The sequence below is a fragment of the Apis cerana genome, linkage group LG12 (assembly GCF_029169275.1).
Source record: "Apis cerana isolate GH-2021 linkage group LG12, AcerK_1.0, whole genome shotgun sequence".
NCBI classification, from domain to species: Eukaryota; Metazoa; Arthropoda; class Insecta; order Hymenoptera; family Apidae; genus Apis; species Apis cerana.
The window spans coordinates 9,761,606-9,781,471 of NC_083863.1; the positions used below are offsets into that span (position 1 = coordinate 9,761,606).

At 35.9% G+C, this 19,866-nt stretch overlaps 1 protein-coding gene across 6 annotated transcripts in view; it reads right to left on the reverse strand.

Moving 5' to 3' along the window:
* The window catches only part of LOC107998381 (diacylglycerol lipase-alpha), a 44,371-nt gene that overhangs the window by 20,801 nt on the left and 3,704 nt on the right, over positions 1–19,866 (reverse strand). Inside the window, exon 1 of one of the 6 annotated variants that reach the window (XM_062083124.1) lies at positions 18,782–19,134. The exons of 4 other annotated variants lie outside the window; for them this stretch is intronic. In XM_062083124.1, coding sequence (XP_061939108.1) covers positions 18,782–18,876 — 95 coding nt within the window. In that variant the 5' untranslated portion in view covers positions 18,877–19,134. Of the gene's footprint in view, positions 1–18,522; positions 18,731–18,781; positions 19,135–19,866 lie in introns of those variants that run through there. One more of the 6 variants, XM_062083125.1, reaches the window with a different exon arrangement.

Consider the following 19,866-nt stretch of genomic DNA (forward strand, 5'->3'; position numbering starts at 1 on the left):
GAATGTCTTTAATCCAGGACAAACTAGTTATCAGTCGCAGACAAACGATGGTAAAACTTTCGTTCAAACACGAGCCCATCCCTTTATCCTCGTTCTCCAGTGTCCCAATTAGCGGCGGTAGTATAAGTTACAGCTCAATCAAATCCACGCTCGAGCCTCTGACGATTCGTCGAATCTCGTAACTCCTCGTCCCTTGCCACTCCGCTACGTTGAATCAAAGTTTCTTGCCTCCTCTTAATTCACGTTCCCGCTTTAAATTTCGCTTTCAATTTCATCCTCTCCCCCGAATCGATCTTTTCGAGTTCATCGCTCAAGGCCACGCAGAGTCGAAAAGAGCAAGGGCCATTGTGCGAGAGATAAGGGACCGTGGTAACAACAAGGCTGGTTGGAAGGAATACGAGAAAGAGAGAGAGAGAGAGAAGGGTAACAGGGAATACACGGAAGAGGAAGGAAGAAAGAAAGAGGAACGCGGATTCTAGGGGAGATTTAGAAGGGTTGCACCCACTACTTCTGCTCAGATAAGTAGCGTTGGCATCAAGAGACTCGCATAACTTTTCTATATGTATATGTATATACATATGCACGTTCTTACGTTTGCGCGTATCCTTTATCGTGCATGTATAAGTAGAAAATGAACTGAGGTACAATAAGCATTAACGATGATACTTGTAGAGGAAAGAAAATTAAGAGTATGTAATAAAATCTATCGTACAATTACACAGTTTAATATTTATGTGATTTTTATTTTAATATGATTTTATTTCTCTTATACATATATATATATATATATAATATATATATATATATATATACACGATGCATACTTTTAGTCTCGCATACGTTTTATTAACCGTGTATTAAGATAGCGTAAAATTTATACGCCAAATTTACGACGTATATAATATACCCTATAAATTTTTATACGTACTATCTTCGTTGCGGAAAATCTTACGTTTTCTCGCGATCTCCACTCTTAATTCATCCCGGCTATAACTCAACTCCAATCTCCATCTCCTTAAAATTTTTCATAAAAATCCAATAATTTTACGAAAATGTAATAACAGCGCAGCTACATCGAAACCCCCTAATAAATTTCATCATCATTCTCTGAATCTGAAATTTTCAAAAAAAGAAAAAAAAAAAAGAAAATCCATACACATAAGAAGGTATTATCTTCGATGCGCTTCCGTCACTCGATCAAAATTCAACGCTTGAACTTTGACACGAGACGAGAAGGGATCCATGGTGAACGACGTGAAATAGATTGAACTGTCTGTCGCTCTCTGTCACAATGAGCGCATTTCGGCTCTTTCAAACGGTTAGATCAACCGGAAATCCCACTTGCGCATCGGATTAACGATTTTCGACTCCGTCTTGGTAAACAAAGCCGAAAAAACGTAAAAGGATCGCCCGAATTGGCGATAAAACGGGAACTTTTTTAGTATCGTTTCGCGTGTAAAAAACCATCCGCGAAATTGCATCGAAACAACGAAGGAAAGAGAGAGAGAGAGGAGGAGGGGGAGGAAAAAAAAACAACAATCATACGGGAAACACCTGCGCTCAGTGCCTATTATTCTGTCAAGTTTTTGCCTCGTTTCGAAACCAGAACAACGAGAAAGCGCGGCACAAAAGTGGTTCGCACTTCTAGAATTTGTTACTTGAAATTTTCTGCTTTGCGAACTGACTACAAAAGCGATGGGACACTTGACAAACTTCAGTAGAAATACGACTTCATTTTACTGGTCTATTAAAGGAAATGCAATAGAGGATAGAAAAATAACGGAGGAAATTTTTAACACTTGTGTACACAAGTAATGGATGAAAATAAATAAATGTATCGATATTAATGCGTGACAATTTTAAATCACGTCCACTGTATTGCGACGTGTGATGAACGATTCCATTCCGGTAAAGTTTCCAAGTCGACAATAACCAAGTTTATGAACTCTACTTACATCCCTCATCTAGGAAGAAATTTCCTAATGTAGACACTGTTGTAAACATATGTATAACGTATCTTGTGGAGTTTCGAGCAATCTATCTGAATGAATAGTAGCGAAACTTAGATGAAAATTACTTTATTTAAATTATTTCGATTATTATTATTATACAGATATTGTGAAGTTCTTCTCAAGTTTCATTATGTAATAATTTTTAATAATTATCGAACTATTGATCAAGATTCAGAAATACCATCGTTTTCTCTATTAATATTCGAAAGAAAAAGTAATAGCAAATATTAGCAACAACAATAAAATCAAGAGTGAAATAATGAACACCCAACAGCAATTTTCATACTAATGGCCAAAGTACTATGCTTCACGCAATTTAATTGAGTTTCGAACCTTTATGTTCTCGAATTTCCCTTCAGGTGTCTTAGACCCGTAAACTTTGACCCTTGATCTATGTGAAACTATATCGTGGAAGCTACTTTAGCTCGTATTTCTACAAGCATCCATAATATCAAACTATAAGGATGCGAATCTCGAGAGTGAAACGCTCCTGAGTAAATTTTTCACAAGTGGAGAAAAAAGACAACAAGACTCCCCCAAGAAAATAAATATATCATTCAAATCGATCAGCTTAACGAAATCTTCGTTAATGCCAAGTCTTGCGGTTTCTAGTTACACACTCGACCAATTTCAACCGTGACTGACCACTGACCAACGCTTTTCCATTTTGAATTCCACAATTCGGTGGTTTCCGACCGCCAACAACCCCGCAATCCCGCTTCCACAGTTTCGAACCTTCGCAAAACAACGCAACAACGAATATCCAGAATATCCTTTCGAACAACGTAAACGTAATATAGAAACAAAAAAAAGAAATTTCGTTCGCCTTCTCACTCGCGTAGAAATGCGTGGCAATTTAAGAGAGGCGAGCGAAGCGAATCTGGCCACGGATGGAAGTTCGGGGATGGAAGAATGCAGAAAGAGGGCACTGCCACGACGGCAAACTTTCGTTTGGGACGAGTGGTGCTCGATTCACATCGCCAACATAAGGGAGAGCCATAATCTGAGCGAGGGGCGCTGATAGAGGGAAGGGACGATAGGGGCGCGAGGAAACGAGAAGGAGAGAAAGTAGAGACGACGAGGCGTACGTAGGGCCGTCAAGCCTTGGCTGCTGCATGGCCCGTATCGATTTACCTTGTGCCGGCTTCTCCGCTCGTTACTCACTCTCTTCCTCCGTGTTTTTCCTCTCCCTGTCTCCCTCCATCCCATCGCGCTTCTTCCATCCATCGATAAGTTAAAAGCTAGAACGACCGATTTTATTTTATTTTTTTTTTTCTCCTTCCTCTTCTTGTTTGTCCCATCGCACTGCTCCGCTCGTTTTCCAAGAAATCACCGTTTCCGGAGAGAAAGTAAAGCAAATCTCCCTCTTTGTTTGTTTCACTGATATCCGGGAAGAGATATCCGACGAATCGTTCTCTTATCTTTGGATAAATACTGCTCTACTCTCGCGGTGTATACGCAATGCAGCAACGAAAGTTTGATAGTTTGAAGTTGCAGCGAGCAGAGATACGGGAATATACGAATTCGGCAAAGACGAAGTTTGAGGAATTAATAATATTTTGTAATTATTGATCGGTTTAAAAGAGAAAGTTCAAAAAATTTACTTGTATAAGTGTCGTTCTTTAGATTCTTAGAACAATCCTATTTTCACGAGGACGGTAAAGTTAACAGTGGTTAAAAAAAATTGGACTTGATTAAGCAGTTTGAGAGAGAGGAATACGGAACGTACGTAATAGCACTTCGATTTGCACAACTCCGACTCCATATGCAAGAGTCTCATCGGCAAATTAATGCGACGAGAGAGAGAGAGAGAGCATCATCGCATGGCTACGCATCCTAATTTATATTCCAAAGGCATTCTCTTCGGTTGGAAAACGATCTAGTTCTCATATACGTGCGCAGTAAGCTCATGTCGTTATCGATGCTTTAAATTAGAGTCAAAACGGCTACCGTGTGTATATCGCGATAGCACGTATGTGGGAAATCGAAGAGAAAAATATTCTCCATGCTACGAATGGTGAACGTTTTAATAAATTATTCATCGCGTTCGAGTCGAGTCTAGTATTTGTTGTTCCACTATTATAGGAAAAAAGAAACGAATATGTGACGATGTGTTGTAATCGTACATTGTATTTCGAGCAACGAGAAAAGATAATAAACTTTTCCTGATCCCAATCAATCTTTCTTTTCTTTTCTAACAATGAATGGAGTATGATCTTTGCCATTCCCTTTGATACTATCTTATCTTTCCTTGAACCCAAGAACCTTTGATCTCATTTCATTTATATAATAATAAACCACCATTGAAACCAAATTTCCTTAAAATTATATCTTTATCGCATCAAATTTATCGCAGCTTCAAAGTATACAAGTTTCAATCGAGGATTTTCGCATTTTTCTTTGTCAATCGAAAGATAAATAGCACAAGATTAATAATATCCGATAATTTGTGATGCAAGTTCTATTTATAGGAACATTATGGAATACATTAGGCGGAAGTTACAAGAGAGGAATATAGGGGAAAAGATTTTTTGTAACAATATAAATAATACGATAGAGAAGAAATAAAAGTTTTAACGAAATTAGCGAAGATGAGATGATTTCCTTTCGAGATCAGAATATATACGTGAATAATTATATACGTATATATTTTCAGATTACTCGCTATCCTCAATTTCCTCGCAAAAAACAAAAATAAAATGCAATTTCGCACACAAAACCCCTGTGTAAATTTGCTGGCAAACGAAACCAACATTTTGCAATATCATTTCCTTCTCGCTATCGCTGTCTAACAACAGTTTCAACAACTCCCTGAAGTGCAAACTTTGCGAATATTTACCTTCGACTTGCCGAATTAGCCCCACAGTGGCCGTTTTAACGCGAACGACAAATTTTCTTCTCCCCGGAAGAGAAGAGGAAAAGGAAAAAGGGAAAAGGGAGGAAGATCGGGGGGGGATGAGAAGGTCTATTTTCATCTAGCACGGCCAATTGCCGAGGCACACACAGAGGACGGTGTCGTTCGCCTACTAGACAAATTCTGGACCAACGTGTCATAACGAAGAAGCACTCGAAGCTTGGCGGAACATGCTCGGTTACGGAAGAAAAGCAGATAACGAGAGTGAAAAGGGTCGACGCTTGCGCCGACATTCTCTCACCGATGGAACCCAGTTTCCTTCCGCCTCCTCTGCGTCGTCGTTTCCTTTTTTTCTTTTTTCTCTTCTTTTCTTTCTGTCCGCAATATTTCGACGGGCAGCTTCCCTCATTTTGCGAGAAGAAGAAACAAAGAAAAGGGAAATAAACGCTATTTTCACCTTTTTTTTTTAAATAAAATAAAATAAAATAATTTCAATTGCCCAATTACTTGTCCTTTTGAGTTTAAATCGAACGATATATAGGAAAGAAAAAAGTGATGCAGTAACAAGTATTCGTTTGTTATTTTTTGACTGTTCAATTTCTGAATTTTTTAGATAAGAATTGTTAATTTTTAATTGGATCGTTATTCACGAAGCATATTTTTGTATTATTTGTAAGCAATTATGTAAATTAATTCCTGTTTCGATAAATGTAATTATGCAGTTTTATTCACAAGGACTTTGGATATCTCTGGAAGAGGAAAGCCAATTAAAAACTTCTGCAAATCTGAAAAAATTCTGATTTTTTGCCAACATTTTAATCTCACTTGATGATTTTAGAATCCAGTAAATGGCCCTATCTATGCTCTTAAAACTTTGATGAAGCTTCCGGAAATGTTGGCGGAATTTCAAGACGCTTTTCCAGAAGGTCAATGACTCTTATCCAATCGCCCAAGTTAAAATACCTCGATTAAGAGCGGTTGCAAATTAACGATTATTTAACAAATTGTCGTAAGTTGTACATCGTCGACCGATCATCGTTAACAAAAAGGAAAGAATCTTATCTACAACAATGTTCTCCTCCTTTACCATCAAACGAACAAGTGCGATGCTAAATAATGATATATAGCCCGTGAACAAAGAGATACTTTTATCGTTTGCACCAACACCCATGCCATCTTTCTAAAATATTCTCGCTGTCCTTCTAACGACAATCGCATCTAAGCCGCGTATCGTTTATCCTGTACGTATCGTAAATGCACGCAAAAAAACACGCATTCTTTGATAAGTTGGCAAAGGGAAGGGTGCAGGAGGATAGGCGCACCTTCCATAGACGGAAAAGCGTTCCTTTGAGGCCTCCATTTGCGAGCAGCAGGACGACAAAACGCAGCCGAACATCGCACAGGAACATTTGTCGCATTGTCGCAAATCTTTTAGCTCTTTAGTACCGTGGCTGGAACGATTTTAAAGCTTGGCGAGGAACGACGTGCCGTTGAATTATTTCCCTTTGTACGTTGAATATATATATATATATGTATGTATGCGGATATATTTTTCCCCTTCCCTTTTCTTTTTCTTGGATCAGGACACGCGCGCAAGAAACAAGAGCTCCGCTGCGGTCGAACGCCATTATTCGCGACGATGGATTTTTTTTTCTGTAGTCGAAAATAAGAGGAATATTTGAGTAAAAGAATTACTCGAGCTTTGTGAAAACCGATATTCGTGGAATTTGTAGACGATGATAAACGGAGTATAAATGGGGAATGATACAAAAGTTTAAATCGTACAACACAAATGTCAAGTTTATTTCTATTTTTTATCCATCGAATCGAATCGAAGATTATCGAAGCGAATGTTTTTAAATCGCTATGAAATTCACGCCTTATTGATTCGTTTACTGGTATATAACAGTTATCCTCTTCGAAAAACGTTCATTCATCAAATATCGAAAAAAATTTAATCCCTAGATCCTATCATCTATACAATTTTCCTTCCATTCAGCAACGTTTTATATATATATATATATATATATTTTTCTCTGTATTTTTTTACAAAAACGCGAAAAAAATTATTATATTTCATAACCATGTTAATAATGTTAATAGCGACTTCACCACGATTAATACCGTATTATATTTGACATTTCGGAAAATGGAATGCAGAGCAGTATTAACGCGTATACAGCAAAGTACATCAAAGGAACAAACGACACAAATTTATAATCGAATCCATCCGGATAAATGGATATCGATTGATCCGATTTTAATTTAATCCCACGCTAATTTGATCTCTTAATTTACGAAACAACGTATCGGTATTTTAGCAATATTTTCAAAATCAAGAGGGGAGGAAAAAAACCTTTTGCCATACCCGGGTGTTCAAGAACAATCGACAATCGAATGGATGGAGGAAGAATCGCGGCAAAGTTAATTCGAGAACGGGTTTTATTTCAGTCTGCCGTTGACCCTAGCCCGATGCATCCTCTCTCCCCTGATGCAGCCGTACAACGTTATCGTACACGCTTGGTTTCGAAATTCTATTAACACGATCCTTATTCAATTAACTCTTAACAGTAATCTATACTATTCGAAAAAGTTATCCGTAGAAACTGGAAAATACCTTAGAAATAGCATAGAATTACGAGGAAGAGTTCGCTTTCTTCATCTAATTTCCATTATTTTTTTCTTAATGTGCCTTAGATTTAATATGTCAAAGCGACGCAATAATCGCCGGCTCGTCTCGAACGATACAATCAACTTTGCTATGAAGTAAGAAATTTCATCGAACACATTATATCTCGTCGGTTTATTCGCGTGATACTCAACCAGCATAATCGCTTTTCCAACTGATCATAGATTACATAGCCAATTCGCAACTAGGGATTTACCGGGGAATAAACATCGACGGTGTTGGATGAACTGGTACAAATGGATCTGGCCCACTTAACTCGAGTTAATTTCCGAAAGAACATACTATTTCAACACTCTATATGCTCGGCTATATCAATTAATGGCAAGTGGAAAACTAACAAACGGAATCGTTCCGTTCCGTGTTGAACGGATTATAGATCGAATCAATGTTAAATTGCATTGCGTCATGTATGTGTTTGATCGAACTTGCATCTTTAATCATTAGAGAGAGAAAGAGAGAGAGAAAATGGATGATCGAAGGATAGAGGATTGTTTACGATCACATTTGGAAATTCTATAGATGGAATTTCGATGAGCGTGAAAAGATGTGCAGGATCCGCAAATAATTTATTTCCGTTTCACGAAGTATTTTTATGGGATTTTCTTAAGACAGAAAATATTTTTCTATACGTGTATATATATATATATATAAGTTTGTAATGTACTTGATAATATTTACCACTTGTAATTAAATGAAATCTAGATACGCCATGTTAACAATAATGGGGATTTGATTCGATCGTTTAATCGTATACACGCATTGCAAGCTGTAATTGTATATGCATTTCCGTTCGAGGATTCAAAATGGTCCAACAATCGAATAAACTAATTATGTTATTCAATCGATGATTTTGAATCGGTTTACTTCCAGGCTATTGTCAAAGATCGTTGAATAATCAAAATGGCTAATGTTGGTCGAACTTGTGACCGCCCGAATTCCTGTTCCTTGAATTATTAAATACTCGAGCCATTTCTGTCTAATACAAAGCGAATAAAAGTTACATAAATTATAAAGAAGTCCTCGTGATGACGAAGATCGCGTATAAATTTCATAGGTCATCCAGTATATCTTTCTAAAAATTTTTCGTGAGTTTATTTTATCGTTTTATATAAGTACATAGAAAAATAAATAATAATTAGAATTATTAAAAAACAAATAATAAATTACGTATAAAAATATTAATAATAAAAATGTAAATTTTAAATATACAATCGCTTCGATCTTAAGCAAAATTTCCGTAACTAAAATGTCCAATTCGTATATATAATCAAAATCGTATATATAAAATTTTATCGATGTAAATATTGCATTTGATAAAAAAAAAAAAATAACAATCATTTTCCACTGGACAAAACGAATTACTTTTACATTGTTTTAATTTCACGCGCGTTCCAAACTGATTTTTATTAATCTGAGTTAGATAGCGAATATGCACACTCGTTTGCTCGAGTGCGATTAAAATTTTACATTCGAACAAATTCAATTTCTATCCTGTCTCCGTGATCAAACCTGAGCGATTCCTCCAACGACGAAAACTACTGTATTAACCTGTGTCATAACCACACACGGACAATCGATCAATTTTGCCGGATTGCGTGGAAATAGTGTTTCAATCGTTTGTTCCAATCGTTTCCTACGCGGGAAATTGAACGAGAGAGGGGAAGCTTCGTTCGTTTTTCTCCTCTGCCACTCCATATTCCGTTGATATACTCCGCGTCGAGACCCGATTCCACGTAATTTTTACCGAATTGATCAATGCGTCTCGATGCTCGATCATTTTAACCGAGGAAAAAGAGATTTTTTATTCCACGCAAGTAAGATAAAAATTCCATACGTTACCTATATAATTTTTTGAAATTTCACAACTTATTGTTTCGATGCAAATAAAAGTTTATCGAATGTGAAATTCAATAATTAAATTTTAAATCAGGCCGCGTTTATAATATTTCGCCTTTATATTTATAAAGATTTATTAGATTTCACGATTTCAAGAAGTAAGAGTAGTTGCTTAATGAAAATACAGGAAGATTTAGTAGGAAGCGTATAAAGATACGAAGGAGGTTGGGGGAACGATAATTTTGGTTATTCTAATTTTAAATAATACTTAAGAAATCGGGCGTATGCCTACATCCGTTGCCACAACGTACAAACTTCTGGGATTACAAGGATAATTTATGAAAATTGATTGCACGATCCGACGATACCGTGGGGTTCACGTGCCAACCGAGGCTTAACAGCAGCGAGCGGTTTATACATTGCCAATAAATTTGCCCGAAACGGATAGAAACGTTGTTTCGCGACGCGGTCGATGCGCGCGTCGATAAAGTTCCCGCGATTTTTCCATGTATATACGCGTATACGCGATGGTGAAACGAGGTGAAGTAAAATTACCACTGGACGAACTGGGTCTGGAATTACCCGTTCGCCGAGTTGATAACAGTTCCACGCCTACGGAAGAAAAATAACTCCTCGATCGATCGTGAATCGTGGCTAATCGTTGCCTGAAACAGCGCAATTAGACGCGTTCGCATTACGTGTGCAACAACTCCTCTCCACTGCTTGAGAAATTTGTTCTCTGAAAATATGACTTTAGGTCTTAGGGTTTTTAGCCATCTTTTTCGAAAAATTATGCAGATCCAAGCGAAGCAAAAATATTTATCAAAAATGTTATCAAGAGAGCAAAATTTTATCGACCGAAATTAAATATTTTACCGATTTTTATCTCATTATTGCGAAATATTCATAATTGTAATTAGTCTTTAAGGTTTTAAGATCGAAATATTCACGCGAGCCTTTCAATAAAATAAAAAAATAACATGGATGATTAAATTTAAATCTCGAGCAAAATTAAAAATCGAAACTGAAATCTCTACAGTATTCTAATTTCCATGCGATAGTTTCGAGAATTAGCTTGGAACGAGGTTCAAACGAACGAGCGTCTTGTTGTTACATCTTCGAAAGTAATAACCTTAAAGCTTTCATCTTATTTTTTTAATTAAATCGGTTTTCTCGTCGTTCGAAAAATCGTTGCCGCGAACCCTAACCCTTCTTCGCTTCTGCTCGAAATAAAATTTCCACAAAAGTACACGGAGGAACGATGCGTTTACGATTTTAATTAAAGTCGCTCATTCGCGAAGGAATTCCCGAATTATTCTCCCTGGCATCCCCCGCAGAACGGAACCCCGCGCGAGGACGGAACGAAAGCATCCCACGCATCCCCATGGATTTAGGGTTGGCCCAGAATGGTCCGCCTCCAGTTGCCGGTCGATTTTTCTTTCTTTTTTTATTTTTTTTTTTTTCCATCGACCTTACACACGCGCCCCTCTACGTCAAATGCCGAATTGTTTTACGTTTCTCCTGCGAGGGTGCAGATCCCTTCTCGACATCGATGCAAATCCACCCGCACGACCCTTTCATGCCTCCTTTTCCCCGATAGTCACCGAATGGTAAACCTTCCCCCCTCCCAGGGTTTTGTGAATCGCGCGTGCACGGGGTCGATATGCGCGTTTCGGGGGCCGCCATTCGCACCCCCACTGAGATAAATACTCCTTTGTCTCCGTATGGTATGGCAAAAGTACGCCCCGTTACGAAGGACATCGAAGGAAACGAGATTATATTCCGACGCTTCGAACATTTTCGACCGTTTTTCGAACTTTTCCCCCTTCCGTGAAATTAAAATATTATTATTGGATGATAAGCTTATGCTTAAGAGAAATAATTACGTACGACGATAAATAAACATTTTTCTCGACTCTTCGCCGTGTAAATCCTCGCCAAATCCGAATCGTATCCGCACTTTATGCGCTATGAGAATACGTATCTCGTAAACGAGGGAGGGAAGATCGTTTTGCCAAGGAACTTTATCGCTGCAGTTTCTGACATATTATTTACACCGTCTGTTCTACCATTCGTTGCAGTAGAGAGTTTTCCTCACGGAGCGGAGAAACCTCGAGCTTAACCGTTATCCTTTCATTGTTGGTAGTATATGTAGTTCGGTATACTTCGGGTATTGATAAGCGGCAATAAAGGAGTTTCTGGCAACCGACACGCACCACGCTATTCTTGTCTTTTATTCCGGGAACGGAGTGAATGGAACGAGGATAAAAATGCATAAAAATAACAACGCATTCGCACGACGATTTATCCGATAACGAGGGAGTTCGAAAGTTATGTTGAGAATTATTATAAGCCATTTCTTCGAATAAGAACAAAAAAAACTTGACAACTTACATCTTAATATCTTTATCGTATCGTAATATTTATTATTTATCGAGCCACGTGCAATATTCCGTACGTGTTTCGTATGGAAATGAAGATTGTAAGAAGACGAGCTCGTCCATCACGTTCTTGAAAGATGCATCGAAGACGATGCACGAGACACGATATACGATATATCGTTTCAAATGTTCCTTTCGAATGCTGATTCTACGATCAACGAATCCCGTTCGTGTCATTCCTCCTTTATTTGGTGGCCTCTCCGTTTGGTGGACCCCACCACGTTGGATTACGCATCCACTTGATTAAGGGGTTCGCACCCCCCTCCAATTTGTTCAAGTCGATAATCACGCGTATCGATTTTTCGCGTGGACTCCATCTTTATTCGTCGTGGTTGAGTCCTTAAAGACAACCTCGTTAAATTAATATATACACGTTCCTTTAACGTCAGAATAAAATGCACTCTTAATTACTCGCAATTTGGAGCAATAATACGTCTGGTAGAATGGGTATAAAAGAGCAAACACTTTCTTCGGTTATAACGGGGGAAACATTATCCTCTCTGTATTTATAACCAGAATTGTGCCGATAGGAAAATGTTGGTTTTTTTACACGATACGATAAGCGTTAGCTATAATACACAAACAGTTGAATAATTTCTGTGGAGTAAGGAATTTTAAACACGTTAAACGAGAAATATAAAAATGCCTGTTTGAATGTAACATTGCGTATTCAAGAGAGTTTGTAGTTCACTAATTGATATTCGAATAATAACGAGACTTGTGTATTATATCGTGGAACGAATGGACCAAGTTTTCGAACGTAAGCTTTAAGGAAGACTTGCCTATTGTACGCTTGCCAATTACGGAAGAAGAAAGAATGGTACTTGTACATCTGTGCTACGACCAATACTTAAATATATACGCATATCAGCGTTTTTTACAAACTCTCGATGAAACTATCTAGGTGCAATTCGATTGGATCGTGTCCAACCTAGTTTTTCGGATTTACTGTTAAACTTTTTTTTTTTTTTTGAAATAAATAACGCAATGAAACGAGAACGTAACGAATTATTTGTCTAAAGAATATATATCGAATAGCAATTGTTAAATATATCATTTTTAATAATTTAAATTTGTGTTTACACGTCGCACAATCAGTCGCGTCACGTTCTGGAAAAAAAAAATTTTAAAACGTTTTATTCCCAGTCACACATGTGTCGAGTAAAAATGACAGAGTCTTGATTACGAAACTTTCCGTACCTTATTATACGGATGCCAGATAAGTCACGTCATTTGAAACATATTTACAGCAAATTTTAGAGAATATGATGTATCTGTTTATTGCGTTTTACAGATTGAAAGCTCATTTCCATAACTCTTTTTCTCGCGTGATAATTTATTGTCTGCATAAAAGAATTAACGTGAAAATCGCGTACAAAATAAGAGAGAAAAATAATGGAAAAATAGCGTAAAAAATAAAAATCGTATAAATAAGTATTTATCGCGGAGGAAAATAAATCATTCAATCTGAGATCACCTTTCAATCCGAGGATACGATTTTAGAAAAAAGGGAAAAGATTCGATGTTCGTTAAAATAATATTTATCGTTAATCTTTCCTCGCACTCTCGTAGAATACGACCTTTTAATTTAACCGTAATCAAGAATTCTGCAAGCAATTTTAATACCCACTATCATTGGATAATTCTTCCTTCGTATGAATTTTACGATATTCAACTACTGATTATTCATGCATATGAATCAACCGATGCAAAAATATCTTCTGGGAAGAATGTTGTCTCGCGATCGAGGAGCAATCGTTATAAGAATTTCAACGAACAAATAGCACGTGGACAAGGCGATTAACAATAGCTGATGAAACGCGAAAGGTGAACGAATGAAATGATTTTTAAAAAATGCTTGAATATGCACGCGTACGATCGAAGTTTTATTTATTTGATTGAACGGGGAAAATCGATTTTCCAATTGCTGGAATTTCTACGTAATACGAAGCTAGTTCAGAGTTAATGCATTTCTATATCATGGTATTTCTTGTAGTAGGCCAGGATTTATATTTAGCAGGCTGCACATACGAGAAAAAAATAGTATTCGATACACGTTCTTCCGACAAGAGAGATGCTTTATGGGAGCCACGTGGTTTTTCATAAATCTCGGTCAAAAAAAAAAAAAAAAAAAAAGAAAAAAGAAAATGGCAGAAAATCGTGGAACAAAATACCGTTTAATCGGATCATCGAATCAATACCATCAAATTTGATGAGAGATGAAGGATCGTGATTGGAGATCTCGAACAAGCAAGTTCGACGGAAATGTAGACAAATGTATCGAACGTAATGCAGTATATACTCTTGGCTGCACGTGATATCGGAGGAGAGTACAACTACAACAAGGGATAATGCGCGTAATGGGTAGAGCGCGTAATAGTTATGGTGCAACTGTGGGCAAGAATATTTTGCCGTTGGCGCATTCCATGATTTATGAAACCGTACAGCCCCGATGAAACGTAAATAGAACATTCCTGGCGAAAGATGGAGTCTGGGTAAAAAATAAAAGAGAGTGGCGCGACAGAATTCAGAGTACAATTTTTTTTTTATTTGTTACGAGAACAAATATCGAAACGAGTTTCAATTATTCAAAATAATTTATTATATAATCATAGTAAATACAACTTGTAGTTCAACCGGGAAACGTATCGATTTTATCCCGTGTTCCACGCTTTCTCGTTATGAATTTCCGGCCTCGATATTTATCTGTTAAATATTAATATTCAACGATCTGTGTTAATAAATACTTTTTTTAATTTAAATTTATAAATAGATAATCATTATGTAAAACGGAGTATCCGCAACAATGATTTATTTTTAATATTTTCGTTGTTACGTAAGAAGAAAAAGAATTTTCTGCAGAACTTTCGTAAACTTTATCTTTAGTAATAATTTTGATATGTGTGTTGCATGTTGATTCGCATAAAGTAACATGAGTTATGCGATATGGCTCGAGCAAAATATATATTTCTTATATATTATACTTTTGAATAGTTAATAAATATGAAACAAGCTGAACCTATTTTTCTGAAACTATCGTGAAAACAACATATCTTAATTCTCTGTAGCAATTTGCAGTATTATTACGTTGTTACAAGGATCTAACAATAGATCTTAAAAAAAAAAATATAATTCTCCCTTTTTAAGAATCTTCAATCCTGGATTAACTTGATATTCTCTCAACTTCTCTTGCAGAGATTAAGTTTTCTTACGAAACTTTGATGTACTTCAGGAAGTTTTTCTCGTCAGCGATTTTACATCTTTGCAAAGCCGCAAAGAACAATCGCGAGACACAGGCATCAAAGAGCAATGACGGCTTTGGGAACAGCAGGAAACGAATGGAAACAACCACCGATTTCCATCGATCTTCTGGGTCCAAAAAGACGAGCCCATTGCGCACGGTTTCGAGCACGTAACACGCGTAAACACAATGGCATTGAATGGGGATGGATATATAGGGTGAACCTTAAATGATTCATAGGCAATGAGAGAGGGTGTAACGGACCATTCAGGAACTAAACCATTGTACACGTTCCATCTTGATATATTGATCCTCAAGAAGCGTTTTTGCCGGTGCTTTTTGCCTAGTACTCGATATATAGTAATAAAAAAAAAAAAATATCAGACCTATCTTATTCTTTTTTATCTCGAAACGACAAAATTAAAATAAAAATTCTTATATCAAAAGATCTGAACCAAGTTTTGTATCCAAGGATGTAAATTAATCCGAGAGAACAATTGGGGCGAAAATTCTTTGTTTGTTGTTTCGGATCCGATGAATATTTGATGTTATTTTTATCAGGATGACGCCATGTTCCAAATAAATGAAATCTGTACGCGGAGAACAGAGATCCCCGTGTTAATATTCCCCGTTGCAACACGCCGTGATCGCCATTGAGGAACAGACGTTGATCTGTTCGTTTCCGTCGGTTAAAGGGACGACGACTCTGGGTGCGAAAAGGCGGTCGTTCGTAAACGCCAACTATGGGTAGACGAACTCGGTTGAAAAGGGCCGTGCATTTCGATTCGAGCAATGTGTTCCTCCGCATCTCGGGTATTTCAAAGCTTAAAGGGGATCGCTTTATAAACGAATAAATAAATTACTAGGCTCGCGCCCAGTTGCTGGGGAAAAAAGAAAAAATGTGAAAAAAAGACGAGATCGTTCCATTCCTTTCAATTAATGAATAATTTACGAGCAACTAGAAGAGAAATCGGAAATGCAATAATGATTCTCGCCTTGTTTTAAGGCGAACGACAAAATTGAATTCTTTTTAAATATCGCAGTGTGATATTATTCAAGACCGTGGAGAAAAAAAATATAAATTATATTTCGTGTATATTCCTCTCTCTCTCTCTTTTTCTATTTTTCGAATAAATTTATAAATATATTGCCCCATTGTGCAGATTTTTTTATTTCGCGATAGATATATTACTCGATATATTTTCGAAACTTTATGTATACGTAAACTAAAACAATAGGAAGATATATAACATGTGAGTATATACGTATATATGAAAAACTGAAAATTCGTGAAAAGTGACAGAAAATGAAAACGCGCGTCATCGCGTAAAATATTTCACCTTCGACGATGTTTTACTAAATTATAAGAGCGGAAAAATGATTATGCGCGCGTATGTTGGCAAATATTGTTCTTTCGAACTTGCAAATGAAATTAAATCACGGTTTCTATGTGTGAATATCTCGAAAATAAAAATTTTGTAAATACCAGAATTTTTTTTATTTCTGATATTTTTTCCGTTTGCATATAATTCGGATATTCTTTTTTTATGCAAAATAGACAATCAGGAAATTTGAATAAAGATATTTTTGAAAGGAATGATTTTTCAAATTTTTCAAATTCCAATACGAAAAAAATTTCGAAGGGAATTCATATGCTAATTAGATTTCGTTATTTGTCGTATGAATAACAAATATTTATCTGTAAATTACTTGAGCAATATTATTAACGCTTTGAATTTGATCGGAATTCTATTCATTATTAATATAATCTCTAAATTGATATCTTTCCTTCTTTATACAGGATATATTTAATAACTAGGTTGAATTATAACTTTTGTATAAATAGAAAAAAATTGTAAAGAAAAATTTCGCATTGTTTAACGATGCTTTATCAGCATGCAGTTTTTCCACAAATGCATCTGACAATACTATTATAATAATATTAACTTTATCGTAATCCTGTCGTTTATTTGTATTAGAATTTTAACTTGAGGCCTTCAGAAGTTGAATAAGGCCGGATATCGGTGAAGCCTTATTCAAGTATATACCAGCTGTGCACAGAATTACATTATACTTTCCACATACTGTACCATAAATTTTATTTCGTTCGATATTCTGCATCCCCAATGTATAAATAATCCAATCTAGAAGTTATTAAAAACATCTCCAAGAAAATCGATAGATGGAAAAAGAAATATCATTGGCTTCTTTCTCCGTAAATTCTCCGTTAACTCTTCAATGTCATATCGCGTTTTCTCATGGAATTTACATTGAACGATGAAACCGAGAGCGTTTCGTGACGAATTTGAAATTTAATCGACTTCCAAAACGCGCGCGCCCAAGTTGCATGCGATTTTCATGAATTTTTCATTAAACAAAAGGAGAAGAAAACAAAAGGGAAGAACAGAGTCAAGGAAAAAATTTTCTTTTCGTGAAAGAAAAGAAGAAAAAGAGAGAAAAAGAAAAAGGGAAAAAAAATTCTAATCAGAAAAAAATAAATGCGTATTTCTCGTGACATTTTGCTGTTTTTTGAGGAAGCTTGATGAGCAGAACATCGCGGTCGAATTCATATTAAATTTATTTATCGTCGCAAATAAATCCCATATCTAAAAGAATCTAAAATCTTCGAGAAAGTCGAGAAATATCGTAAAGAATAAAGGAAAGTTATCCCGATCTTATTTGGAGAACGTCGTTGTCTGAGAACAGGCATGCAAATTTCAAATTTCTTTGTTTCTCTTAACGACACTGTCCCAATACAGCGAATATCTTATGAAGTTATGAAAAAATTCTTTAATTTAATTTAAAATTATCAGTTTCGATTAATAAACACTTAATATTGCCAATAATAGCGTAACATAACATAACATTATTTATCATACTTTATCTCATTACATAGATACATTACATTGTATCATCATTAATATCATTACGAGAAGAGAAAGGTCGAGCATAAAGTGAATATCTTAGAAAGAGGTTATACGTGTTCGCGTATAATATATTCATATTGCAATATTACAATAATTAATTATTGTAATCAATATATAATACAGAAGATAATACAATAATAATTTAATTTCTATAAAACTATTCGACATGGATAGAGAATTTAAAATAGGAAGAGAGGAAAAATTAGCATTGATACATGTATTCCTGCAATTCACTTTGCAAGTAACACATATGTATTTTTCTTCTTTCTATATAACACTTTCAAAGTTTTTGTAAAACAAAAATCGATACAACATAGTTAAATTCAAAATGTTTCAAATAATACCGATGCAATTATCAAAATAATCATAACATTAGCGTAATCTAAATCCGAATCCTATTCCCACTTAGCAATTATAAAATCGATAAATGTATATTTATTATATATTACATTATTAAATACGCTGGCATAAGTATTACATAAAAGTTTTATATTGTTTTCGATTATCACGTTTCTCACTTACCTCTTCAATTTATTCTGAACTCTTGAAATTTCAAATGTCACAAAATGTCGATCATCGAACTTGAACGTAGTTTCACGTTGAGCATCGATATTTGCTCATCGATCAAACTCGATGAGAAAAAACCAATGGTGGCGCAAATAAATTTATCTGTCGATCGTAAAAACTATGCATTGAAAAATATGATGTTGCAACAATCTGATGTTTGTTACGAATAAATTTTCACTTATCTTATTGTTGTATATTATATATTTGTACTCACTCGAACATATGAATAAAAGCCAAAGTGGCGCTCGGTAAGAACAAATCATCGCTGCCGACTCGCCAACTTCTGCCGAATGCAATAAGACTCGGCATCTTACGTGCTCTAATTTTAAGCTTTGTCCGAGCAATTGTTCTCGTTGTACACAAAAAACGCACGATGACATAACCTGTACCGGTAAGGAACGCGAATACACGCGTTGACTGACTGCCTACTACTAAACTTCGTAACGACTAAACCACGTGACCACTCGACTGTCACGGATGCACTGAATCACTGAAACACGGAACGAAATTTCTCTTCGGTCCGCTGTTCATGGTATAGTAAAAAAAAAAAAAAAAAATAGAAAGAATCTTACTTGCGGTAAATTTATATTTGAATTAAAAATATTCGAATAACATAAATTTTTATTATTTTGAAATATGAACTGTTTTATGTGAATAATTTTTTTCATAATTGAAAAATAAGATTCGAAAAATAAATATTGTGATGAAATAAATGTACTATTGTTTCTAGTAGTAATCTTCTTTCAAGCATTAAAATTTGAAATTGTTTGACTTCGATATGACTTCGTATTGTATATATACATTAAAAAATAGATATTGAACATCGAAGAATTCAATTTTAACAACTCGATATTCTTTTCCATAGTTTAAACAATAGATAAAACAATAAATAACAAAACAAAATTCCTCGTGTTATCTGTGCCTAGAGATGAAACAACGTGATTTTACCTAGAAGATAAAGTTCCAACGTCGCGTACAACGAGCAGGTGGGACAATACACGAGATAACAGAGAAAATTGATTGTACATTCGTTCAAAGGACCGTGGAAACGTCAACAACGGCTAGACGTTGTTTTAATTGAAATTTTATCGGCTACATTCTCTGAATGAAAGAAAGGAGATATAGTCTACTACGTTCCAGCCATGAACGTATATTCAACGGCCTCGAATTTACTGGGATGACTAAAACGAAATGGATATACGCCAACTTCTTTGGTATCGTTGCCCCTCTCTGTACCGGGTCATTTGCCACGTTTGCTAACGATTTTCTGAAGCTAAGTAAAACGTATACCGTTGTGCC